Genomic DNA, 27,513 nt, shown 5'->3' on the forward strand with positions numbered 1-27,513 from the left:
TTATATACTTGGCATGCTACAAGCCCTGGGCTCAACAGCAGGTTTTTTTTTTTTAAGTTAAAAAAAAGTCAAGGGGGGGCGGACAATTCATGCTTGCAATCTTAGCTAGTCAGAAGGCTGAGATCTGAGGATTGTGGTTAGAAGTCAACCCCAGCAAGAAAGTCTCTGTGAGACTCTTATCTCCAAATAACCACTCAAAAATTGGAAGTGGTGCTGTGGCTCAAGTGGTAGAGCACTAGTCTTGAACACAGAGAAGCTCAGAAACAGTGCCCAGGCCCTGAGGTCAAGCCCCACAACCACCACCACCAACAAATAACTCACAAGATCTAGGATATGAATCCACATGCAGGAAGAATTTACAAATTTTCTGGAGACCCTTCACCTGCCTCTGCTACTGCAAATGGTTGGATATCCATCTACCTTAGGTCTTCTTCCATATATGCCTATCTTTGATCAATTTGCTCACTCTAGACCTGACCTAAATATGGATTGTCTTGTACTTTCTAATCTGCCAAGGTGGTGTGAGAATGGACTTCAAGGCTAAGTATATAAATCCATCTGACATAAACCTTGAACCCCCCCCCCCAAATAAAGGCATACAGAGCTGGAAGAGAACAATGAGAAGATTTCTCCTCTGTGATGATCCTCTCCATTCTTCATCCCCTCCAGCACCAGCATTGAAGAAGGGACTCATTTCATGTACCCATACTTTACCTCTCCATCCTGTCTAGAGAGATCTATAAAAGCTAGCCTTCAAAGGTGGTAAACTTTGTCTGGGGAACACTCAGTCTCAGCCCCCTAAGTATCCCAGAGTGTATAAGAATAGGCCTGTTCACAGGCCCTAAGTATACATGTCTGGAAAGTTGCAATGCCCAGAAGTGATTAGGCAATTAGCCTGTGATGACTGGAGCCTCCTGCCTCTCTTCTTATCTATTCACAAAGTTCTGTTCTTTCTATTCTTTCATTCTAGTTTCTGAAAGAATGCCAAGAACGCCTAGGTGAAGAGGGCCTTCCTTGTTAATTGAGATTAGCTACTTCTTTCCTGCAGGAGAAAGTTTCAACTAATTCTCAGGATAAAGTCAAAACAAGTCTGCCACTGTCCCTTGAACATTGGAGGCATAAACAAACTTCTAACTCCACTACTCTGGAAGAGGAGCACTTGTTTTCAGAAGGAAGGATTATTTCTTTGTTATTCAAACATACACCCACACATATCCTCTTCACCCTCCCTAATGAAAAAACTTCAACAGATGGAGAGCCTGGGCTCAGTGTACTGGCTGAGAAGATGCACTTCCCTCAGAGGCTAGTGGGCTGGTATAGACTGGGGATGGGAGAAAGAACAAGTGATTTGTATAGGTAATCACTATTTTAATATTCCTTAAGGATAGAAATTCAAGTGATCTTTTTCAGCAAGGTTAGGGCCTCTAGGGTCTCTAAACCCAGTCTGGCTGATAGGGACTGGACTTGAGGCTGCACCAAGGGGAATGTACTTGCTCTATATTCTCTTCCTTTCTCATTTGAAAGTCTGTACAAAGAAATGGTACAAATGGATGGTTAACTTAATGATTCCATCAGAGGCGGATTTTTCAATGTCAGGTCCCTGGATGAGGCTGAACTCTGAAAGCCAGAAGGCAAAATAGATAGTCAATTGTCCTTTCTTAACTCCTTCCCAGTGGCCAGTGCTACTCTCCAGACCTTTCTGCACAATCCCCTGGCGAGCCCCATTGGGTCTGAGCACTTTAGATTGGGTGCTGAGTTTCTCCTAGTTGTAAGGAAAGCATTCCCTCTGAGTCTTTCTTGCACCCTCCCATTTTGTAGCAATCCCTTCCATCTGCCTTATCAAGATCTTGCCTTAATTCATATTTGATTGCCTGGGCAGAATGACCAAGGATGTCCAAACGACAGTCATCCTTCATCTATTAGCCTGGATGCAAGGCCTGTACCCCTTACTTACTCTAGATCTAAGGTTCTTCAGATGAAAGATACCCACAACGTTCGTGGCCCCCATTTTCCTCAAAGCTACCTCTGTAGAGGGGGGGTGGGTAGAAGGAATTGGCAAAGGCCTGAGCTAAATTGCCATTTCCTCCTCTTGGCAAAGAGGCACACACCTCCCAGAGACCAAGGCCCTGAGCAAGGAGCTGGGCTTGGCCGTTCCCCACCTCCAGCCATCCGCCGCTGGCGGCCCACGAAGGGCCTGCTCCACTGCAGACCGCCAGGAAAGCTGTGCACACAATGGCTTGCCTACTTTGAGCGGACCAGCTGCTCAGGGCATCTTCCCAGAGCCCCAAGATGAGGTCTGGAACGATCTGGAGGCCTTGCTGTGCTCCTCTTTGGCCCCTAGCCCTAGTCTCTGGACCGAGACAGGAGTTAGTATGGAGGAGGTTTTCTTCCCTTGTCACTCCCCTCTGTAGGTCCTACCCGGAACAGGGCGCCATTGCCTAAGCGGACTCCCCTCCCCCACTCTTTCCTGGCTTCTGGGAGCTCGGGGAGGGAGGAGGCCGGCGCCTCGGTGGATAGAGCAGCTATTGTGACCTTCCTTGGCAGAGCGGGAAGCCAGCCGAGTGTGTCCCGCCGGCGGTGGCGGGGGAGGTGGCAACTGTGTGTGTAAACCTCGGCTGCAGAGGGGGTGGCACTGGGAAATAAATAAAGGTTTGCAATCTCCAGCAGTTGGGCCTTTCAGAGGGCGTTTGGTTGTGTTTAGACTCTGCTGCTTCCTAACACTAATTGCAGGCTCAAGAGGAGCGGAATTTGCAGTGAAGGCCAAGGCGGCTTGTTTATAATTTATGAAGTTTTAAATGGTTGTGCCTCGGGTCCAGCGCTCACCCGGGCGGTTGGCCGCGTGGGAGCGCGCCACTCCCACCCGCACCAGGAGTGACCTGTGTACCCGCCACAGAACTCACGCCAGTGCCTGCAACAAATCCAGCAATTCTCAGAAGTCTCAGGAACCTCCAGAGGTCAGAAAAAGCTGCAGATTTGGTCCTATAAGTTTCCTCCATCTTCTAATATCTCTCCCTCCCCCCCCCCCCAACCTTCGTCCCTTCCCCTCCCCTCTCTTTTTCTCTCTTTCTCTCCCCCTCCCCCTCTTCCTCTCCTTCTCTCTAGCAGGGCCTTTGGGAGGGAGCCCCCAATCCTGCACTTCCCTGGAGCCCCAAGCCTGAGTGTGAGAGGAAGCTGATGTCAGCCGAGCTAGACACCATTTAAAGTCTAATCCATGAAACCCTAAGCCACAGATGACACTTGGGGCTTTGCAGACACCCGCAGACTCAGCAGATACTCCTGCGGTAACACACCAAGCTGGAAAACGCCTGGAGCCATGATGCATTATGTATTTTTTATTATTATTTATGGTAGGACGAGGAGATGAGGGAAAACCGGGCTGAATCTAAACAGCCTGACAATTCATCTATTTAATATTTAGCCACTTAAGAAAGGTAGTTGTAATCCCTGCAAGGCAGCGAGCTCTTCTTTGATTTCCCTAATAGCATAAAAAATAATTTCTTACAAGACAATTAGAAATTCTGCCTATGGATGCAAGTTTCATAGAAAACAATGTTACGCCTTGAAAGTGGGTAAAATATGCCTTCGATTGAAGTCATTTATTCTGCTGATACACTTCTACAACATATATACTTTAAACCTGCTTGATAGAGTGAAATTTAGCAAAAGGATGTCCCCTCCCACCCCAATCTAACATGCCATTTTTAAAACAGCACAAAGGAACAAGGAAACTAAATATTATGTTGAGCCATCATTACTTAGCGAAACACAAACATCCAAATAGAAACGAGTGTTGTTCCACCAGAAGATTAGGAGTTAAATTATTTCCACACAATAGGAATTTCACCTCGGTCACTGGGGATGGAGTAGGAGTTGCATTATTTGTCAAACCAAATAGAGATGCGTGGGCCGACTCTCTGAAATACAAAGGAATTGAACCTTATCTGAAGGCGTTTTCCAAATGTCCCCTCCCATGGAAGCAAGTGTAAGCTGTCCACCCCTAAGCAAGAGCCACGCTAATATTTACAAAGTGGTTCTAAATCTTAGACGACATTTTTGTCCGTTTTGTACAAAGAAATAGGAGTAAACAAGATGTGTATATGTGTTATGTTCCATGAATGAAACGTTGATTATTTTACATCATGGAGAACATTTGTATTCTTTAGAAGTGAACTATTGACCATTACAACGGTGGGGGGAAAAAAATCATGACAGGATTTCTTAGAAAAAGCTCAGGTGCCAGTCTCCAAATAATGGGTTCCTTTTTTACACCTTAGCTTTTTCATAGTTCAATTCTAACTACATCTCACGTCTTTTCTTTGATTGTCAGGTTTCTTTTAAAGTTTTTTTTATTACTTAATGCAGAAAAAGAATGACCTCTGGACTCCCTACTGTAACAGTCTATTGTGTTTAGAAAGATCAAGATAGGTGCTGTCATGACAAAGCCCTGTTCCAATCAGCCCACTCAGAATTTTTCTAGATTTGCATCCTCCAAGGTCTCCTTCCCATTTCAATAGTGGGAATGTAATCAAGTATTTCTCCCCAAACCAACTTGTGCACTAAATACCAAATAAACAATTTTCAAAGGGTCAACTTTCTCTGGGCCTTCCATCGGAATAAAGAAAGAATGACCTGCTTGCAAGCGTTCATGAACAGATACACTCTGACAGAGAAAATTTTTTATTCTAAATATTTGTTCAAATAGTACCAGACAATTTGAAATCAATAAACTGTGTCGAGTGGCAAAGGCTGCTGCTGTAGAGAAAATAACGTGTCTTGCCATACCACCGGGCTGCCTGACTCTACCCATGAAGGACAATTTGTGATCTTAATCCTTTACAGCAACTACAAACACCAGCCACGGTTATAACTGTTCAAAACTACTCTTTCAACTAGTTCTGACCAAAGGGACTAAAGAGGTGAAATGTAGCCCCCAAGGCCATGGAGCGTGTACCTAAACTCGGCTGGAGAATTCTACAAATATACACATAAATACATTAAGACGAGGATAAATAATCAGGGAAACGAAATGACTCGCTTCAAATAATAAATACAGGTCGTTTAGTCCGAGGCAATCCTTACGTTGGGAGGGGAAGAAGGATATAAATTAAGGTCTCCGAAACTATGCTAGATGCGGGCCAGCCCGGGACTCTCCAGGTTCTAGTTCCTCTGCAGGACATGCCGCTGGCGGGTCTCGGACTTACCTTCGGGACACCATTACCAGATTGGAGTCCCTCGGTCCGCAGTTTGTGGCACTGTCGGGCTTACAGGGGAGGATCCTTGTGGCTGATTTATGGCGAGTCACCCAAAGGAAGACGCGCGCAGAGAGGGGAGGCCCGGTCTCAGACGCCTCCGCCACTAGATCCAGCAGGCAGCAGCCGGACCAGAGGGGGAGGGGAAGGGAGGGAGGGTCCCCCAACTGCCCTGCGGGCCCCGCCCCGCCACCCCATCACCAAAGCAAGAGAGGTAATTGCGCCGCGAGTTCGCGTCCGCGGCGACCGCTACAGATGTGTCAGTTTGGGGGCCTCGGGCAGGCGTCCCTGAGAGGAGTGGTGGGCCGAGAGATCTGTGTAGGTGGGGTGAGGGTCGCACGGTCCGTGGTGGTGGTTGCCAGGAATTTGCGCGGCGCAGCTGTAGTCCACGCTGGCCGACGATGGGTGCGAGAGGTGCCCCAGGTTGAAGACCGGCCCCGACGCGGGCGCCATGGAGTCGACGAAGTTGCCGCCCACGTACACCGGGCTGCCCTGCAGGTTGGCGCTGGCAAAGCCGCCACCGTTGCTAGCCATGGGGTGGGGCTCGAACTCGGGCGCTGCGTAGCGCTTCTGCTGGGGCAGGCAGCTGCTGAGCGGCGCCGTGTAGGCGGCCAGGCCGTACATATTGGGCTGCGATTTGGCGAAAGCTGGCGGGGACGGGGCGTCGTAGGCCAGGCCGGGCACCGGTGGCAGCTGGCCGGAGTAGGCCACGTGGCTGGCGGCTCCTCCAAGCGGCGGGCTGCGCTCGGGGGACTGGCCTGCTGGCGAGTGCAGGATGCCCTTGGCCTTCTGGTCCTTCTTGTATTTCATTCGCCTGTTCTGGAACCAGATCTTGATCTGACGTTCGGTGAGATTCAGCAGGTTGGCCATCTCCACGCGGCGCGGCCGGCACAGGTAGCGGTTGAAGTGGAACTCCTTTTCCAACTCCACCAGCTGCGCGCTCGTGTAAGCCGTGCGAACCCGCTTGGACGCCGGGCCCGGTGGGCTCTTGTCCTCGCAGCTCTCCCCTGGGCAAGGAGGGAGGGAGAGAGGACGCTGAATGAGGGGGTGAGGGACCCCCAGGAATGGACAGGGGTACTTCAGTCCTTCCCGCACCTCCAATCCCGGCTGGGGCAGGTACTTTTGAGAGGTAAGATTCCAAGTGATAACCACACACACACACACACACACACACACACACACACACACACACACACACCACCCCAGCACACTCCCCCCCCCACCCCGCCTCCCACCCCGCCTACCTATAAGTCGCACCTGCAACCTCCATCTGCGTCTAGGGTACAATTTACTTTGTCCTCCCCTTTATCCTAGCCCATCATCTCTTCCCAACCCACAGGCTATGAAAGACTTGAATACAAGACTAGGAGCAGCTGGCAAAGCCTCCCCACCACTACAAAGAAAGGCCAGACTCCTTTGAACACTGCTTCCTATCTTTGCTGCTGGGGTTGGGGGAAGCAGCTCCAGCCTGCTTTGTTTAGAAGCTGGTTCTTAAGCTAAGCACCCAGAAAGCAAAGAAATAGGGGTGGAGATCTTGGTGTCTTGATCCAGCCCAGCTGCATCCAAAGACAGGGATGTAATAAACAAAGAAACAAACAAGCAAAAAAAAAATCTTCCCTGGAATTTTGGGGGTCCCAAAGACAGGCTAGAAGCATTTTGAGTATGGCAGTGCTAGGAGCAGCGACCTCAACACTGCCTTCTACCACCCCTGCCACTTCTCAGCTGCTTGTCCACTCCCTCACTGAGAAGACAAATGGATTTCTCCTGGGAGGGAGGGCCTGCTCCTGAGCTGCGGAGGGAGGGACAGAAGGAGCTTGCAGGCTGGAAGATATTTTCCCCCCAGAAAGAGCAGCCCAGAGAACAGCAGGCAGACCAGAAACCTGGTAACAAGTCACATCCCAGGCCCCCAACTAGCCCTGGACTCAGAAGCATGCTCATCTGTCTGAAAATAAACACCATCAGAGAGCACAAGGTCAGGAAATTTCAGGAACCAAGCAGTCTGAGCAAAAATAAGGAGCAAAACATCACCTCCTGACCATGCCTATCTTCTTCCACATGCTCTGGATAGACCTGGAAAAGGAGACTCTAGGGTCTCCTCTGTTTATCAACACACCCTTTCTCCCTAGAACATTCTAGAATAGCTGTAATGGGTTCTCTAAAGTGGGAAACTTGAACTGGGGTGTCAGCTTTATTCCTTGTAGGCCCCTAGAGAGTCAGACTAGTTGGATTCAAATCTACCCACTTGAGTTTCATGATTTTTTTTTTTTGTTTGTCAGTCGTGGGGCCTGAACTCTAGGCCTGGGCACTTGTCCCTCAGCTCTTCAGCTCAAGGATAGTGCTCTACCACTTGAGCCACAGTGCCACTTCCGGCTTTTTTTCTGCTTATGTGGAGCTGAGGAATCAAACCCAGGGCCTCATGCATGCAAGGCAAGCGCTCTATCACTGAGCCAACTTCCCAGCCCTGAGTTTCATGATCTTATGCAAGTTTTATTTAGACTTACTAAAAGTTTCCTTATCTACTTATCTATAAAAGTGAGAATGCTGGGCTGGGAAGATGGCTCAGTGGTAGAGCACTTGCCTTGCATGTCTGAGGCCCTGGGTTCAATTCCTCAGCACCACATAAGCAAAAAAATGAAAAAAGCCAGAAGTGGCGCTGTGGCTCAAGTGGTAGAGTGCTAGCCTTGAGTTGAAGAGCTGAGGGACAGCGCCCAGGCCCAGAGTTCAGGCCCCACAACTGGACCCAAAAAAAAAAAAAAAATTAAAAGTGAGAATGTTATTTTGTTGCTTATCACATACCTATCTTAAAAACTTTTTTGAACAATTAAATATATTGGTAATTCTTGTAAATTAGTATGTTTTTGTTTGCTTGCTTGCTGGTTGTAGTCTTGCTATGTAGCCCAGGCTACATAGAGATCCCCCTGTGTCAGCCTCCCAATTGCTGGCACTCCAGACATGTGCCATTAAACCCAGCCCAAGTTTGAAAGGTTAGCAGAAAGAACTGAGTTTTGCCAGCAACCCAAGAAAACATAAAGTCAGTATGTTGAGTCCCAGCATCCCAGAATTTAAGTGAGCTCACTTAATGAACTCAAACAAGAACACTAAGAAGGAAGGAGTTGGAGTTTAGATATATGGTCTCCAAGGTTACCCTTAGAGCCTCTTGGTCTCTAGTTTACTGAGTGATGGGGTTTTCTGGATCCAGGATGACCCCTTCCCCCCCCCCCCCCACACCTCCCAGAGCTACCTGCAGTGGCACAGCTGTTCTTCTGCTTGGAGTTCTGTCGGGACTCTTTCATCCAAGGGAAGATCTGCTTGCTGATGGTAGCTGAGGAGCTAGACGCATTAGGCCCACCCTTGGCCTTCTTGGCAGACACTCCTCCTCCTCCAGGATTGGTGGGTGAGGATGGGGGCAGAGTAGGTGGTGGAGGAGGAGGTTGTGAGGGCTGCTGCTCTGAGTTCAGGCCAGGAGGCTGGCTACCACCACCCCCACCCTGGTTGTTCCCAGTGCCAGGTCGCATGCAGCTACCATTGAGTTCAGCCCCTTTGTGGGCTGGGGCTCTGAGAGGTGCAGAGCTCTGGATAGAGCAGGCAGAACCTGGGTACTCAGTGTCCAGGGAGCTGGCAGCAGCAGTGGGTGGATATGGCTGATGGGGGTTACTGTAGCCATAAGTATCGGTGGCTTTGCTGTAGCCATAGCCTCCAAAGAGTCCTGGATTTTCATAGTATGCAGCCTTCTGCATGGTGCACTCAGGAAGCTCCAGGGCCTGCTGACCCTGCTCAAATAACATTGACCACCACTGTGTCCTTCACCACTACTTCCAGTGTCTGCTGAGTCCTGAGAGAGCTGGTCCAGCCCTCAGGCTCCAGGTGACCTGTCAAGAAGAAAAGTGAGAGGCCCCAGAGGGACTGTCATTGGCAAGACCGGTCTATGTAGAAGGACTAGCCCAAGCTCTCTGCTTCCCATCCACCTCATAGTGGAGAAATGGGCAAGGTTCTAAATCTGGGGTTCTATGAAGTTTATTTGAATCCTTTGAAAGAAGAAATTACACAAATATAAGGAGAGGGGAAACACCTTTCCTTTAGCTCAACATTAGCCTGGCAAAGGTGCTTTCTCCTGCATTCCCAGGTGCTCCTAAAATATTTTTCTTTCTCCAAGAATGTCAGTTTAGCTTTTGAACTGCATGGAAAAATATTTATGGCCTCCTACATTTTACTGGCTGAGTCTTCCCCTAAACTGTGAGCTCCTTGCCTACATGGAGTTTAATTCATTCTGTATATTATTAACATCTAGTGCAATGACCTTCCTGTTGTAACTGCAATAAATGTTTATTGAATGAATGAATGAAATAGTGAATGAATGAAAAGATCAATCAATCTGATAAACCCTGTGTTTTTGTTTGTTTGTTTGTTTAGTGGTGTAGATCCTACCCAGTCTTATATACACAAAGCAAGCACTCTACAGCTCATAATCCCAGTGGTTTGGTTTTTGCTTTTTGTTTTGTTGGTCATGGGGCTTGAACTCAGGGCTTGGGTGCTGTTCCGGAGCTTTTGTACTCAAGGCTAGCACTCTACCACTTTAAGCAACAGCTCCACTTCCACTTTGGGAACAGTTAGTTGGAGATAAGAGTCCTCACAGACTTTTCTGCTTGGGCTGACTTCAAACTGCAATCCTCAGAACTCAGCCTCCTGAGTAGCTAGGATTACAGGTGTGAGCCATAAGTGCCTGGCTAATCCCTGTATTTTGATGGGCAAAAGAGAGTCCTATAACACACTTTTAGAGATCCCTCCTCAAAAGTACCTTCCTGGTGTGGCTTCAAAATGACAGCATCTTTCACAAAGACTCAGTCCATTTTGTGATGACAGGATGAGAATCTGCCCAGTTATTTGTATGTATCATCACAATGACATCTAATATGTGATAAACTAGGAGATAAAAGCCAAGACAAGGATTTGAAAGATCCCCAGATTGGCCTGGCACACAAGTGGTTCATGCCTGTAATTCTAGGTACTTGGAAGGCTGATATCTGAGGATCATGGTTCAAATCCAGCCTAGGCAGGAAAGTCCTTGAGACTGTGATCTCCAATTAGCCACAATAAAAGCCAAAAGTGGAGCTTGGCTCAGGTGTTAGAATACTAGCTTGAGCAAAAATGCTCAGGAACAGCACCTAGGCTCTGAGTTCAAGCCCCAGTACTGGTACACACACACACACACACACACACACACACACACACACACACACACACACACACACACACACACACACACACACACACACAGACACAAAGTCCCAGACTTACTTTGAAGCCATAGTAGTTTTTCCCTCTTATCTACATTTTTCTAGTCCCTGACTTTGTCCTCCCACTTTTTTTTAAAAAAGGAATGACACTGAAAATGAGTGAAGGGATTTAGATTTTAAAATGCATGCAGTATGGGTGAATGGAAATATTTTATTACTTCATCATTTTACTCTGAATCTATTATTTAAATAGATAATATTATTGACATCTGCTCTGAATCATCTATTTCACCCCCATGTCCTGCCCAATCCACAGCCAATGAGAGTATCTCTCAGGACATGATGAATGAGACTCAGAATTCTGAGAGGGGGGGGACTAAGAAAAATTCTACCCCTTTTGTGTCCCTTGACTCTTCATGGGTTTTTTTCTTCTTCTCATCCTTCCCCCTTCATCTTCTGAAAGACTCCTAAGGAGTTAAAGTATAACTAATAGTATTCAATCACTTTTGTCTGTTTGATAAAGAAAATGCACAGGTCAGCTCTCTGGTCTTAATTCTTGATCTCATCTTCTAGGCAACTTTACTTCCCAGAAAGTTTCCCTACCTTTTATCGTGGCCATCAAGAGGAACCACATTATATAGCTTATATGGCCCAATGGCTCTGAATACAGATATGAAAAACATTTCTCCATTCACTCATTTTCCCCTCTACTTTCAGCAAATTGTCTAGCCAATTAAGAAAATCTTTCAAATTACCTTTTGCTTGGTAGTATTGTTGTCCATTTTATCTTGATAAGAGACAGGCCTTTCTCAACAAGATATAGATACTATAATGAGGTGCTATAGGAATTGTTTCTATTAGTGTGTGTAAATGTATGCAGTTAATGTATCTACCTAACAAAGATGGACTAATTTTTTCTTGTTTTTTTTTAAATTAGCTTACATCAGAATGATTTTTTCAATAAATTTCTTGTATCTTACCCTGGCTATTAAAGTTACTGAATATCAAATGGAGAGACAGATCCTCATCCTGTGACTAATATTTACATAAGTTTGCCCCCAAGCCATAGGACCTGCCAATTGGGATTAGTTTCAGGACTTTTCTGAGATCTTGCTTCTAGGTTTAATGCTCTGAATGTCTATGTGGCTACATCAGGCTCTCAGACCACCAAAACTTCTGTTGCTTCTGTCATTGTAGAAGCAAAACAACCCACCCCCCAAGTTGACCAAGTTTATCATAAGTGGAACAGTAATATTAAAACTGCTTCTTTAAGAACTGGGTAAGTCTATGGGACAGATGACTTTACATATGTATTTGTTCCTGTAGCATTTTCCTAGAAAAAAAAAACAAACACCAAAATCCTTGTACGCAGATCTCCAAGGTAGAAACATTGAGTAGCTCCCTGTACAACCAGCCTGTTCTTCTGCCTGTTTACACTATTTTAAGGAATGTCCAGGCCCATTTAAAGATGGTCTGGTACCTTAATGTACATTTCCCCACAAGCAAGAGCAGCAGCTTGCTGTCCTCACTGGGAAAGACTTCACAGACCTCCTGAAAGACAATGCTCCAAAGAAGCCCCTCTCCTAAAGCAAAACCTGAGAATATTGTTACCAAACTGGTTTAAAAAAGGGGGGGGCTTATTTCTTTCCAGAAATCCCTACTCCTTGTGAACTCTGCTTGAACCTAAAAAGCAGGACTGGGTCATAAATCACTTGGACAATGGTCAACTGTTCAGTGGCTCATCTTTTCGATCACCCCCCCCCCTTTAAGGCTTTCTTTTCTCACCCTTTGGTACCTTTGCTCATCTGGGCTCCAAGACCCAAATGCCTAGGGGGTGAAGTTAGGCCCTGGGGGTGAAGTTAGGCCCTGGAGGGGGGGGAGGGGCCTATCGAGCTGGGGCTTGGCTTTTTTTTTTTTTTTTTTAAGTTTTCAGTTGCTCTTTCCTCTTTCTTTGCCTCCCTTCCACCCTTCGAGAGTGGCGCAGGCGGGGGAAGAGGGAAACATGAAGGTGCAGCCACCCTATACTCTTCTGTGCCATCCCCTGGTCCTCTAGGAGAAAGGACACCAAATGGGACTGGTTAGTCCTTCCCCAAATCTCTGGAAGTTGACCAAGTAAGCCGGGGGGGGGGGGGGCGGGGGGGCCCTAACCCCAGGCCCGGAAGACTGGGCCAAATGGTCACCAGCCGGAAGGAAGGCGACCTCACCGCTACCGCCGCCGGCTCCTGGCCGCGCTGGCCCGCCGCACCCGCCGAGCCTCCGAAGCAGCGGAGCCCCGATACTTGCTCGCTGCACTTAATTCTGCCCAGGATCAATACCTAATATGATACCGAATAAATAAAAGGCGCTCACAGCGGCCAGGGGACGGGGTTATGAAGCAGCTGGAGCTCTCACGGTGCATATCAATGCACCTGTCATTGTGGTTTGTAACAAAATTTATGACTGCGACCACGGCGGCAGTAAACGCTTCAGTAAGGAATGAAAAGAAAAACACTTCCCAAGGCCCGGCACTTTTCAGAAGTGGAAAGCAGGCTCCGCGTAGGAGGCAGCACAGCAAAAGAATTCCCTACTCCGCACTTTTCCCGCTCGCGCACGCTGGGAGCAGCCGGATTATATAAAGTAGCCGGCGCCCGCCTCTGCGAGCAGCTCGGTTCTGCTGCCAGCGGCGGGAGGGGACGCGCGGAGCTCGCCGAGGACCAAAGACCTGCTGCCCGCCGCGCCGCGGCCTCATTCTCCGGAAGGCTGGATGGATGCGCAGAGGCCCGCCCGGCGCGGGCCGGCCGGCGGCAGGCCGTGGGGAGGGCCCCGGGAGAGGGAAGCCTGGGGACGGGAGGGGACGGCAAGTCGCCAGGCTCTGTCTAGCGCTGCAGTTGTAGTAGATGGAGGGCGTTGAGTCAGTCCCGGCCAGTCTAAAGAGAAGGGAGAGGCGAGGGAGCGCTGCTTGCATCCGTTCCCCTAAAAATCCTCCAAGGCTCTTTATTCTCCCTGCTTTGCCTAAACCAGGGCCTCCGAAACCCACGGGACCTTTCGGGAAACAAACCTCTTACTGGGCATTCTTGTGAACTCACTGGAATTGAGCAACGATTCTCTCCCAGATGGCTTTGCTACTTTCGTTTGTTTAAAATCCTTCTTTGCGGGTTTGCTCCGGAGAGGATTTATTTACGTTTTGCCCCCCCCTCCTTCTCCTGATCTCTCCGCATGAGATTCTTCTGCCCTATGGGGAGCCCTGGATGCGAATTCTAAATCACTCTTATTTAACCCAGATAACTCAATACTGTAATACAGCTTGCATTTAAGGCACTGGGTTCACCCCATTAAAGCACCATAAATTTGAAGGCTGATGATCGGTTACCGTGTAACAGGGGGCAGTTCACACCGAGGTGATCCACTTCAAAGCCGCCCTTTGTTTTATGTCTTGATGTATGAATCTTGAGATGGCTACCTTAAGTTGCAGGAAACATGGAAATGGAGTGAAATGTATTTAGTTAAATCACCCCCACTCACCACAATTTTGTATATGTGTGTTTTCTTGAATTTTGTCTCTCTTTTTGTAGGCTCCTCGTTTCTTTTGATAGTCTGTGGAGGCAGATCTGGAACAAAATGGGAAACTCAATAGCAGCTGGTTCTCTCTTACAAACACACGAGGAGAGACTTACCCACTTTAAGGGTGTCAAAATCAATGTGCCTATTGTATGTAGTGCCCACAGCTATTCCAGACGCCCTCTTCCCAGCAGAAAGAAGACTCCATTGGCTCTTGGGGAACTAGAAGCCTTAAACACCAAAAGCCTTGGCTGGATGGGGGAGGGGAAACTGCCCATACCCTCCTACCCTCTGGCTGGGTAAACCAAGTGTCATAGGTGCCTGGAAAGCAGTGAGTGGAACTGGGAAGGAGACCATTGTTTAGGGCAGCAGGAAATGAGGGTAGGTATGTTAGATGCACCTGAGTATATCTTTACCCTTGGTATACCCCACAGGGCCCCAGTGAAGAGGGAACTAGGGGCTGTTTCCTGACTTGTGCACTATATCTCTTATCTCAGTTTCCGTGAGTTGATCCAAGTAAGTACACACCATGTCCTGGCCTGGGGTTGTATATTGTTGGGTCAAGATTAGGCTGTGCAAACTGCTTAAGAAATATACATCCTGTCCACTTCCACTCACAAGTGCCATTGCTCAGTGGGTCTGTTCCCCTGGTCAGGTGCAAGGACACACACACACACACACACACACACACACACACACACAGAGTATTTCCTCTTTGCCTCTGCCCGGTGCAATTTGTCGACTCAGTAGTTTGCAAACACTAAAGTGCACCGGGGAAAGCCCCACACAAAGCGTTCCAGGGCTTCTAAAGACAAGAAAGTGCAGCCATAAGCCTTTGAAGTGACCTTTGGCTCACGCTGCAATAACTCACCCCTTAATGAACACCCAACGGAAGTGCCTCAGAGAGATCCCGGCCCGGTAGGGCTCCTAACTTCGAGTGCAGGTTTCAGCATCCCAGTCACCCCTGCATCACTCGCCGGACCCCTACCCCAGAGAACTCTGCTGGACTGGGACTGTCTGGGCAGCATGGTGGATGCGCAAGGTACCAGGGCTCTCAAACCAGCTGTTCCAGCCTCAAAGCTACTGAATATTATACATTTATGTGGGTGGATGTCAATTTTCTCCACTTGATCATTTCTTATTTATTTCTAAAAGTCTTCAAGTAGAAGCATCACCTCAAAAGAAGAGCTAAGTTGGGAGGCCACCTAGGGCTTTGGTCCCTGATGCCTCTAACTAGATTTTCTTTTCCAGCCGCGGAGGAATGGGGTAAGTGTGTGCCTGGGCTTTGTGGGGAGAACAGTTTGTGGTGCTTGGGTGTAGGAAGCTTAGGAAAGAAGACCCTAAGCTGGCCACAAGAAGAACCCCCAATGCCTTCTCCCCCGTGCTCCCTTGCCAACTCACCATCCAGTATTGGGCCAACTTTGGCTTTTTGCATGCCAAAAATATTGTGCTTAACCTGGCTGGCTCTGTGCCACCAACTCGAATGCTCTTTTCCACAGCAGAAACTGGGGTAGCCAGAGGGAGGCCTGTCCACAAGCTGTCAAAGAAGAGCTGGTTCCACACAGTCCCGGTCCCATACCCCACCCCACCCCCAGGAGCACCCCAGGAAAACTCTTTAAGATAGGGACCTCATGGAGCCTTGGTGGGGATTATTGAAATTTTCGGGGAAGTTATAAGTGAGTGCTCCATGGGGCCAAATGAAATGCTGCTCGCAGTAATTGGATTCAGCTGACTAAACTGGCAGGCGAGCAGCTCCAAGGCAGTGAGCGAAGAAAAATGTCCACCGACTTTAAGTTCTGGTGGAGCCAAGTGCAGGCAATTGACAAAACAACTTTACTGCTCTCCTTTGATGAGGCTCCTGAAAATCAGCTCTCCCCACGGGGCCTGTCCTAGCTGAAGCTTTAGGGAGTGCCTCTTGCCTTTGGGGTCTTTTCCCCATAGAAGTCTAGTCAGATCAGGCCCAGTGGCATTTCTAGGAGAGTGAATCCACTCACTCTGGCCTTCATGGGGAGAGACCCAAGACAGTTTATTCTCTCCTCCCCCAGCCAAGAGCTTGGAGAATGAGTAAACAAAATGATGGGTGGGATGTGGGAAGGGATATATGGATTTAACTTTCACTCTGGGTCCTTTGGGGGAGGACCCAGAAACACCAAACCAGTTCTCTGCCACTACTGCAGCCCAAACCTTAAGATTGGTGTGAGAATGTCAGAACAATCTCCCAAACTCCTCAGTGCAGTTTGGGGGGCTCTTTTAAATATAGGGGGAGAAGCCTAGTAGCATTTTAACTCCCCAGTTTAAAAAAAAATCTAAGCCAACAATAAGAGGTAAAGGCTGAGTGTATGGAGCTGACTCCCAGAACAATGCAAGGAGCTGGCTGGTCACCGGGTTTATTTTAAATACTTATAAATCAATCTGCCTGCACCCAGCTTGGCAGCTCAAGACACGGAATTAATATGATGCTCTATCTTACTTTGGCAGTGACAGTGTAAAAAAAAGTTTCTTTTTTATTCATTTCATTTCAGCCCATTCTTATAACTGCACATTTACCCTCAAAATACTAACTCTAACCCCCAGTCCTCTCACCAGACTCTTCAAACTGCTACCACCACTCCCTGTGCTGCCGGCCACCCTCCAAGTCTGGCAAGGTAATGTCCTCCTAACCTTTTGGTAGGCGGGGAACATCCCCACAAAGCACACCTCATTACGATTAATCACCTTCCTCGATGTATATGTAGAAGTGTATCTAGGTCTACGCAGGCTGCCTCACCAATTGGCAATAATCAAGATCACACATTACACAAAATAAATCATATTTAGTATCCCACTTAGGGAAGCAAGCAGTCCCGTGCCCAAAGATTTCCATTTTGTCATGCAATTGCTTACCTGGATCCCAATTTATCATAAACCTGGTGTCCTCGGCCTCAGAGTGGGCGCCAGTGGGGGGCAGAGCTAGCCTTCCCCCTTTGTCTGCAGACAACACTGTCCCAACCCTGGTCTTGAGCGCTTGCAGACGCGCGGCCATATACCCAAGCACACAGAATTCCCGGTAGAACGGAACCAGGCTGAGGTTCAACTACCAATAAACGCAGGAGGAACGAATTCGTAGTCCCCGAGCTGGCTTCGCCTGCGCTGCGCGCTAGTCCGTCGGCCCGCCCGCCCGCCTGTCGGCTCCCAGGCCCACAGCAGCGGCCACTCGCGCCCCCACCCACTCCTGGGTTTCTGCCCAGCCCTCCCAGGCCCCCCAGAGCTCGGGGTTTGTTTTGTTTTCGGAACGTAGACCTTTCTGGATTTGGAGAGAGCCCCGGAAACCCCCCTCATAGTCGGGAAATACAGACGCTGCCTTCAAATGCGAACATATTTGTTCACGTGACCCCAGGGAAGATTGTACTGATTGAGGCTGAAACTTTCACGCCATCCAGCCCAGGAGCGCAGCCAGGCCTGGGGGGCTGGGAGGAGGGGCGCAGGAGGCGTGGGACCCGGGCTGCTGTCCAAGGCAGACACGGGTGGGTGTGGGATGGAAGGGACGCCTCCTTCTCTGCAGCTTGGGACCTACACAGTCAGAGCCCGGCTGCAAGCAGTGGGGTGGGAGTTTGTGTGTCTCTCCCTGCAATGACCTCTGACCCTGGCCCGGTCTTTCAACAGACTGGTCCGTGGATTGGAAATTTTAGAGGATGCCTCTTTTTTTGGAGAGGGCTGTGAAGCAGCACAAATTTAGGGGGTCCCCTGGTTCCTCCGCCATGGGGTGGTTCATATCCGAAAGCAAAGCCAAGCGAGGAGCCCTCCCAGCTGCCTACAGAGACCCCCCACTCTCTCCTCCTCAGCACCACCAGGGAGGCAGTTAGGGTGTACAGAGAAATGGCTTCGGCTTTCAAGGTAGGACCCAGTGACATTCTTTCCTGATCTTTCATATTACCATCATCACCACCACCACCACCACCCACTTCCTTGGGCCTAGGATCCCGTTGTCGGACTCTGCAGGCAAGCTGCCACTTAGGAGCCAGAAAAGTCTCCCTGCAGCGGGCCAGAACCCTGAGCAACCTTCCTTCTCTGCGGCCTGAGCACCCCACCCTAGGCCTTCAAGGTCTAGAATCACCTAGGCCTGTATCTGTGCCCACCGGGACCTGAACGGCCACAGATCTGCGCACAGTTAAGGCATCGCGCAGGCCCAGCGACAGACCAGCTGGGCTTCCCGCTTCCTGCGGTGCCACAAGGAAGGCGAGGGAGCCTGGGAAATCAGTCACAGCGAGGCTTACCTGGGGCATAAGGAAAGTTCTGTTTTAGAAATATTGTATTACAACAGGATTCATCATTCTCCAAATGGTCAGGCGGGATTTATCGTACAGGTTCTGGTGTGGGAAGAAAAGTTAAGCCCCGTCGATCCCTCTCAGGTTGCAGCGAGCTCCAAGGGAACGCCCCTAAAGTGGCCCTAACCCCCAAATCGTACATTATGCGATGCACCCACTCCCACTCCAAATTCGTATTTCTCTGCCAGCTCTGAAGAGGCATGTCCCTCCAGGGTCGATGCCTCCTCACAGCTTGCAGAAGAGCGGGGCCGGGCCGAACAGCAGGCGGAAAACCATAGTTGAGCGCAAAAACAGGGAGCTAGAGTCCTCTGAATCCCCACACCGGTGACCAGAAGAAGTCTTGTTGGTCGGGGCACGGGCCTGAGCCCCCAGAGCAAGGTGGAGAACCTTTCCTTTTGTTCACCTGTCTGGCCAAGAAGGAGGCCCACTCGGGGTACCTCTCCTAGCCGGACCCTGGGTTCCTTCCCCCAATCGTACCTCCGCCAGGAGAACCCTGCCCCCCCCACCCCACCCCAAGCCTCCTGCCAGGGGCCCCCGAGCCCGAGGCCCGAGGCAAGTGTTAATCCCCAGCCAAAGAGGGGGGCTGCTTTGCGGGAATTTGTCTCCAGGAAAGGATCTAAGCCTTCTTCAATCGGAGCATATGTTCATAGAGCAATAAACCGGAAAGATTTACAGTCCTCTCCCGGCCCCCAACAGCCTCACACCCTTTCAGGAATTACTTACGATGATTTATCACACCAACCCAAGCAATTGTCAGGCTGATAAAATAGCCCGGGCCGGTGCCCGCCAAGTCCAGGCCTTGAGAGGCTGCTGGCTGCAGGCTGCCAGCCGGGCTGGGAGGCTTTTTGTGGGTTCTTCTCTGGGCCTACAAGGGGATGTCTGGGTGAGTCGAATTGGGTGGAGGAGGGGGGAGGAGAGAGGAGAAGGATTCTCATTGAGAAAAATGCAGGCAGCTTAGAGAAAGCGTCCAGAATCTGTACTGGAGTCACTTGCTAAGCACATAAACATTTGTCATCTTTGAATAATTGAATTAATGTGTTATTGTTTGAATGTATAATTCATAACGGGGAACTTTGTTTCCGACTGACGGGGAAATATACACACTCCAAAAAAGAAATGAAAACACACACACACAACCCCAAAACAACCACCAAACATTGCCAGTCCCAGCTCACGGAAATCCTCAAAGTCAGTGGAGGCATCTCACAGACAAGAGGAAAGGAGGCGACTAAAGAGGCTGTCCTCTGGGCACTCAGGTCGGATCTTGGAGCCAGAGAGAGAGAGAATGCCTGCTCCAGCTCCCAGCCTTTCTCTCTGCGAGCAAACTAGGAATGAGCTGGAAGTGAGGTTTGCTTTCAGGATGGCAAATCTTCCTGGAGAGCGAGCGGGTGAAAACGGCTGAAATGGAGCGTGGGAGACTGTTGGGGGGTTTGATTCTTTTTTTCCAGCTCAACCGGCTTCTCCCCCTTCCCTCCCCACTAGCCTTTCCCGAAGATTTCCCCTCACCCTGGACTCCCCCATTCCAAAGGCAAGACTTCTTTCTGCTTTCATTGGAGATCTTCAAAAATAAATACAAAAATAAAGGGCGAAGAAGAAGAAGAAACTCCTCGCTGGGGTGACGGAAGCAGCAAAGCTTGGGTAGGGAGGGAGGAGAGCGGGAGAAGCAACTCGGAAATCATTATCTGTTGGTTAAAACCTGCCTGGGGTAAAATTTCAACTCGATTTTATAGCCTTCTATTATGACGCAAAGAAAAATTTACGACCCTCGTTTGGGAAAAAAAAAAAAAGGGCCGGGGCCTTTTCTCGCTGGTTTAAGAATAGGCGGCAGATGCCGTGACAGCGACCATTGTTCCCGGTAGACACAGGCAACCTCGGTCCGCGTGCGCCAGGCGTGTCCCCAGCCGGGTCGGCTTTTTACAACTCCTGTTGTCTCGGAGCTGCCAGTGCGCACCCGAGCCCCTCACCCCTCACACCGAGCCCCTCGCACACCCTCACATCCTCACCCGTACCCTCCCTCTCCCCCCCTCCACTCGGCCGCTCTCAGTAATTTTTCATAAGTGCAAAGCTTTGCTGAACCAAAGGTCACCATCCAAGCCACTAACAACTTCTCGCCGGCGCGCGGTTCCAAATCAGGAAGCAAAGGGAACTATTTGTCAGCGGCCCTGACAGCTAAGTTCATTAAGGATTTAAATCAGATGAAATAAAAGTCGCCAAAATATTTACCTGCCGGCCGCGTTCCCGGGCCCCGCCGCCGGGGTGGAGGGCCGGGGGCGCCGCGCGGCCCCCCTCGGCGGGTGATATTCTTGGGATCCCTGCACTTTCCAAGTCGGAGAGAGCCCTTTGCGTGGCAGATTAATGACGACTCCGTGTTTCTTAAGGGACGTGCTGAATTAATTATTTCGCCAATCACGTGGTCGGGACTTGTAGAAATCTATTCTTATCATCTTCCTCGCACTTTGAAAATTCTCCGGGTTATGAAAGGCCCTCCCCCGACTGCTGGCGAACCCTGGCTGCCCAGCGCGGTGCGGGGGGCAGGGAGGGCTCCCCAACATGGCGGGCGCGCTGGCGGGAAGCGCCGTCTGCCGAGGGTCCCGATTTACTGTACTGTACTCAGTAGGCTAGGCTATGGACCGGCGTCCCCCTCATCCCTGACGGTGATCCAATACTCACAACGGTATTGATGTATTGGTGGGCACAGGAGGAGCCATTAAAGAGAAGACGGGCAGAGGACAATCCTAAAATGTGTCTGAATATTGAAACTTCTGTCTGTGCACTTATAAATACACATGTCCACGCGTCTGGGGTAAGCCCTTCCATATATTAAGGACACATGTCTGATTTTATGCAGTCTGCTCATTTCCTGTCTCGAGCAAGCCCCCATTTATTTTTGGGACTGCTGCCTTGGCCCCCTCTGCAAGGCTTGTGGCCAAGTAGAGGGAAAGCCCTCGTGATAAAAATAGTGCCCGGTACTTTTTATAGTGAGAAGTGTTTATTGTTGTCTGGGGGGCAGGAGAAGTGCTGAAAAGTAGGTGCTGGAGGCTCCAGTGGAGCTGAGCAGTGCCAGAAAAGTAGGAGCCCAAGATTGGAGACTATCAGGGTCAGGTCAGAGCAGCCACCAGTTAGCTTTAAGCTCGGCCTAGAACCAGCACTCACTCCCAGCATCTGGGGAGCTGGAAGATTTCTCAGAGCACAAATCAAAAGCCCTCCTCTGAGGGCTCCTAGACTTAAGGGGGCTGGGGCTGGCAGGACAGAAAGCCAAGGTGGAGCCCCCTATTAGCCCAGCCAGTTATTTCTGTTTCTTTCAACAAATACTGCCCACCACCCTACAGCCTGAATCCAACCTCAGGCTTTCCAATGATCACAAGATATGATGGGCAAATTGGGAGTGAATATGGAGGAGTGCATAACAATTGCTGAGCTTTATATGGTTTTAACCACACCTTAGGCACCAAATTAATTGGAGCCTAATTTATTGCAAAAAAAATAGTTTGTTTATATTGAATAGTAGTTTTTAGAAGTCTTAACAAAGAATGCTTTTTTCAAGGCACCAAACAGGAGGGAGATTTTTTTTGCTACACCTTTTATTATTTCAAATATAGATAAACGAATTACATCAAAACTACAGGCAACAATTAGCATAAATAATACTTTAATCAGTGGCAGTGAAACATTGGTCAGTTCTATTTTTTTTTTTTTAAAAAGCATCTCATGTGAACAGGCTCCGAGGCTGACTGACAATGTCATCTCACAACAAAAGGCTGCAATGGACAGAGCGAGATGGTAGTCACAGGAGTAGTGTACTCAGCAAACACTTCACTCCCCGTGTCATGACACCAACACAGGTTTCAAAGAAAAAAATCCACCACCCAAACAAACATTTCTGGCTCATATTTGGGGGAATAAACTGAAAATAAATTATAGCAAATGGGCACTGGAGCCTTAGCACACCAAACTTTCTCCAGAGCAGTTCACAGATGGAAACTCATTCCCTCCCCTGTCCTGGGTGGTTGGGGGTCCTGTTTCTTTCCTAGTCCACGCCTGTGGGCCCAAATGGATACTGGGGTCCAAGTGGGTCTTCAGGATAGGGAGCTGCCCTCTAGGCCAACCAGGCTTCATTAACATTTCAAAAGACAATCCCTCAAAGCTGAGAAAGAGAGCTGAGACTTATAAACAAAGAAGTTGTTTCTCTGATTAAGTTACTTTCCAAAATAGTGGGCCTATGTTTGAGAAGTAGCTGGGGTTTTCCTCAGGAAAACATGTCTTTTGGCTTTCTTTTGGGGCAGGGGTGAAGGCAGCATGGCACTTGATCTGGTAAGTAACCAGAATTTCTTGGGAGAGGGGAAAAAATCTATATAATTATCCCCATAATTATCTATATAGTTGGATATTGTGAAAATATATACTTTTTCCCCATCCAAGGAGAAGAAGCCTCAATGTATGCACATATTTGGGTTTTAGGAAAGCATCTTAGCAACTTTCCAATTTGCCTAAGGACAGCGGCTCTTTTCAAATGCTACATCCAAAGACTGTTCTCCATGTTAGAAGGGGGGAAAAAAGAAGAGAAGGGTAGTTAGAGTCCAAAAGGTTAAGGGTTTAGAGGTCAGTCCTCCCGGCTGAAATACAGCTAATCGAATAGAAAATTTGTCCTCTGGATGAACCTGATTCTGTAATTTAGCCAAACTTCAGTAAAATACCTTTTCAGCTTCTCAACGTGAGGGCGTCAGAAAAAAGACGTCTTGACTATGTATGAACTCTGTGCTTTTTGTCATAGAAACAATGATGGGAATAATGCAGGAATATCCATCTTTAATATCCCGACGTGGCGATATTCAAGTATTGCCATGTGCAAGTCTGAGAGCCAGGCTCACCCCAAGGAGGAACAAAGAGCTGTCCCCAGGGTCTAATACAAAAGACCAAGGCTTGGATGATACTTTAGAGAAGTGGAATTTTAGCATAGGGACCTCAGTGAATACCTGCCCTTAGCTCTCAGGAGACACACAACCAAAGAACGTGCCTTCAAGAGATAGTCTTTTTCCCTCCCCTCCATTTAAGTGTATTTTAAAGATTGCTACTAAAACCTGCTAAAATGTTCTAAAGTACTGAGCAAGTAACTTCATTATGGATCTTAGAATTAAGATTTAAGTTTATCCCATCTCCCTCCCCCTCCTTTGTTACTTTTTGGTGGATGGAGTCAAGGGTCTCTTTTTTGGAGTAGAAGGCTTTTGGGGGTTAAAACTTTCAAAGACTCGTTTCATTTGAGTACATCAACTCTAGTTGATGTACTCTATGCCCCTTGTCCTTAAGACTCAACATTTTAGAAAAACTGAGCTTTAAGCTCTTCACAGACATGCCATACATAAGAAAAGTGACTAAAAAAAAAATCTGTCTTGTTGTTGATTTATTGTTTATAAAGCCATGATTTTTCAAGGCAAAGAAGAGGGCCTGAAAACTTTTACACGTTTGCAATTTCTGCTTCTGCTTAATGGTTTGAAAAAAAATCACTTATTCAGTTTGCTTTAAAAAAATAAAACTTTAGGGAAAACTCTAAGAGCAACTTTTGTGTACTTCTAGGCATAATTCCTTTTTACAAACACAAGACTTGTTCACCTACCCACTTTTCCTCAACTGCACAGCCCCACACCCATATAAGCCACACATGAATTCTTATCAAATACTGCAATGAGGAATATTTGGGACATTTGGAATTCGGTTGGAACAGAAAATTCAGTCATTATCGAACAAGTCAGAGCACAGAGGTTTTGTTTTCATTCCTCAGAAAGAAAATGTTGGGCCATTTGTTTCCTTTTTCCTCCCTCTTCCTTCAACCACCCAGAACTGCTTGTAAGCACAGTGCAATCACAGTGTAAGCATGTGTGGGAATACATTTTCAAGAACTCTACTTCTCTCTAGAAGGATTAAAGGCCCTTATACTTATTTCTAGGGAGTAGGAAGTAGGTGGAGATCACAATGCCAGTTATAGCCAAAAGTAAGTCTAGGTATCTCTGACCAGCTCCTTGAAGCTCAACCCCTTTACCCTCTTAAGAATTTTGGCAGGAAGGTGTCAGTTATTTTCTGTACCCCAACCCCCAACAAATAAATAATAAAGCAAATATAATCTAAACATAAAACAACCCATTTGTACTTCCTTCTTAGATTTATTCCTTTGAGCATGGGCCACTGGGAGCATGGCATTCTTTTTAGCACACTGGCAATAATACAAGCCACCTCAGAAAGTTCAGAAATTTTGGTAGTCTCTCCTGGACTCACTGGAAGCACCTAGCGCAGGGGGGGGGGGGGGGGCAACCTTCTGCCTCAACTCCCCCACATGAAGTAAACCACAAAGCTCCCTGGAGGGGTGGAGTGGGGGAGAACGTCCAAATTCACACTGGGATAAAGCATCCAACCTTCATTTGCAAATTCAAAATCCAACAGCAGACATTTTCATGAGTTTAATGACTCGCCAGGGTTTTATGTTCTCAGTAGCTCCTGCCATAGGATCATATACTTACAGAATCCCGCCCACCCTCCCACCCCCATCCCCACTCTAGGGAGGGGGCTGCCCTCGGGCAGGATGCTAACCTAGTCCGAGGGCGGCCTGCAGGTCCCAGGTCCACCCCACAGTACCTTAGAACCCAGCGAGGTGACAGCAGGCCCGGCCTGCCCCCACAGCTTCGGCTCAGCCTGGAGCACAGAGAGGGATGGGCCCAGGATCCCCACTTCTATAAGGCCGTCAGGTCCGTGTGGTGGTCCTTGGCCATTGGCTGCAAATGCTGGCCCGGGGCAGCTGAGGAGGAGCAGGAAGATGAAGAAGAAGAAGAAGATGATGATGACCTGCCCTTGGTGTTGGGCAGCTTGTGGTCTTTTTTCCACTTCATCCTCCGATTCTGGAACCAGATCTTGATCTGGCGCTCGGATAGACACAGGGTGTGAGCAATTTCAATCCGACGACGCCTTGTCAGATACCTGTTAAAATGAAATTCCTTTTCCAGTTCTAGGACTTGCTGCCGGGTGTAGGCCGTCCGGGAACGCTTGGGCTCCCCGCCGGTGTAGTTGGGGTTCACTAGGAAACAAAACAGACAGTACAACCAGGTCAGCGCCCAGCCACTACTTAGGCCCCTGGCCTCCGCCGCTCACTTCCTGGCGGGCCCCGAGGCCCACACGGCCCTCCCCGCGCTCTCCAGCTCGCCGGCCTCCCCCCCCTCTGCCCCGCTCCCCTGCGCACACCCTCCCCAGCACCCACTCCCCCAGGCTCCCCGCGTTCCTTTGGCCCTGGCCCACCCGGAGCTGCTGATTCCTGAGCATTTGGGGAACACGCTTCTGCTCCTCTGCCTGCGTTCCCTCCGCTTTGAAAATGGAGTCCTCCCCCCACCCCACCCCCATCCCCACCCCCTTTTGCGCCCACAGCCAAGCAGTCAGCCACATGGTCCCGGCCTGCTCCCTCAGCTATAAAAATTTATGGAGAGAGTAATTGCGGCACCCAAGGAGGCTCCCCACTCCCCACCCACTCGCAGCCCCCCCGGGGGGGCTCAGATCCACTGAGGGTGTGGGGGGGATAGAGGGAGGTGGCTGGACCCATGCCTTACCCGAATTCACGTGCACCTTCTTCATCCAGGGGTACACCACGGCGGGCTGCTTGAGTGCCGTCCCGGGGGGCGGCTGCTTTGGGCCGCCCGGCTGGCTGCAGGCCCGGGCGCCAGGCAGGGGCGCGGGCGGGGGCGCCGGGCACGGCTCTCCTGGGGCACCGTAGTGACTGCCGGGGCCGCTGGGCTCTTGCCCGTGACCCCGTGCAGGCAGTGCTGAGCCCGGCCCAGGGCCGCCGCCTCCAAAGGGTTGCTCACCAAAGTCGGGCCGCGGGTAGAGCCCCGGGGGCTGGAAGTCAGCGCCCTGTGCGCCGCTGCTGTAGTAGTCGGTGCCCTGCTCGCCTAGGTAGCCGCCCTGCAAATATTCCTCACACGGAGGAAACTTGGGGTCCACATACTTGGAGTTCACCATATACGAACTCATGGCCATTAATTTCAGAAGGTAGAAAATACTAATTTTTCTCGTGTTGTCTTTTTTTCTCCTTCCATAGGGCCCTCCTACTTGCTGTCAACTGAATAAAGTTGGACGGCCATGTGACCAGGCCAGCCAATGGGGAGGGAGCGAGTTTATCACCGGGTTGGTGAGCATCTCATAATTTTCACAAATTTAACTAAATAACATACGTGTAATCAAGTGACTCGCCTTGCCACATTTGAGGGTCCCCGCCAGATGTTAAAGTAGTTCCAACCCAGCATCCCTACCCCCAGCAGGTACTGTTTTGTTTTTTCTTCCTCTGTCCCTGACTTTGCTAACCTTCCATGCCCTCTCCACTCACCATAGCCTGCAGCAACCCCTCAAAATGGGCACAGTTCAGGGGGAAATGAGTCGTTCAAGCGGGGTGCAAAGCAAGGAAGGGTAAGTGGGCAAGGTGCCTCTGCCTTGGACCGAGTATCTTTGGCGGGCAGCTCACCGGCCCAGGCGGGCGGGAGACGCGACTCTGCCATACAAAGACTGTGTCCTGGCTTTGTCTTCGTCAGGGTCACCCAAAAGATACCAGAATCTGGCGGGCCTGAATTAAGTTAGGCAATGAGTAACCACAATGCTTTCCTATTAGTGCCCAGGGTAGGGTGCTCCTAGCCTAAGTGGGGCCTTGCTGCATGGCAGGGGGACATCGATGTCCAGGCTCTTGAAGAGTGTTGAGCCAGAAAGGTGGTGAAGAGACCCCTCTGAAATGCACCACAAAGGTACTCATGAACTTCTCAGCTTGCTTGCTTTCCCACACAAGGGCTTTTAAAAGCCAACAAGCCCCAGTCTGGGTACCTTTACCACTTATTTCTTAGAGAGCGGAGCTGAACCTAGCTGGTCTTTTACCTTACTCCCAGGATCCCCAAACCTAGCCCTTTGGCCCTGCTTTTATGAAACCAGCTAAGGCTTCTTTTTGTCGCACCCAGGGAAACCTCTATTTAAAGGTGAGGAGCTTCTCCAGGGAAAGGCTGCACGGTGTCACCAGGCACAGTCGATCCTCCTGAAGTCCAAGGCAATAAAACAGAAAGAAGTTGCTGACCTGCACCGGCTCCCTCTTACTCTCTCCAGTTCTGGTTATTTCGGAGAAACATGAAGTTTTTGCATCGACCATATATTCCCCTAGAATCGAATCTGTGACATGTG

The 27,513-nt window shown here is 49.3% G+C and overlaps 2 protein-coding genes across 3 annotated transcripts; both read right to left on the reverse strand.

Annotated features, from left to right (window-relative positions):
- Positions 1-3,334: 3,334 nt before the first annotated feature.
- Positions 3,335-25,032, reverse strand: Hoxd3 (homeobox D3). Of its 2 annotated transcripts, XM_042694043.1 has the most exons (4): positions 24,949-25,032; positions 13,985-14,070; positions 8,491-9,118; positions 3,335-6,256 (listed from the first exon to the last, which is right to left on the reverse strand). In XM_042694043.1, exons 3-4 carry the CDS (start codon positions 9,032-9,034, stop codon positions 5,499-5,501), a joined length of 1,302 nt encoding a protein of 433 aa, XP_042549977.1. In that variant the 5' UTR covers positions 9,035-9,118; positions 13,985-14,070; positions 24,949-25,032; the 3' UTR covers positions 3,335-5,498. The 2 variants fall into 2 exon arrangements, with proteins under 2 accessions (XP_042549977.1, XP_042549976.1); XM_042694042.1 differs by lacking the exon at positions 13,985-14,070 and having other exon boundaries at positions 24,949-25,028.
- Positions 23,735-27,466, reverse strand: Hoxd4 (homeobox D4). The gene is made up of 2 exons (XM_042694049.1): positions 25,908-27,466; positions 23,735-25,384 (listed from the first exon to the last, which is right to left on the reverse strand). The coding sequence occupies exons 1-2, from the start codon at positions 26,332-26,334 to the stop codon at positions 25,044-25,046; spliced, it is 768 nt and encodes a 255-aa protein (XP_042549983.1). The 5' UTR covers positions 26,335-27,466; the 3' UTR covers positions 23,735-25,043.
- Between the last annotated feature and the right edge of the window lie 47 nt (positions 27,467-27,513).

This window comes from Dipodomys spectabilis, unplaced genomic scaffold, assembly GCF_019054845.1.
Source record: "Dipodomys spectabilis isolate Male_0828 unplaced genomic scaffold, ASM1905484v1 ptg000174l, whole genome shotgun sequence".
Lineage (NCBI taxonomy): Eukaryota > Metazoa > Chordata > Mammalia > Rodentia > Heteromyidae > Dipodomys > Dipodomys spectabilis.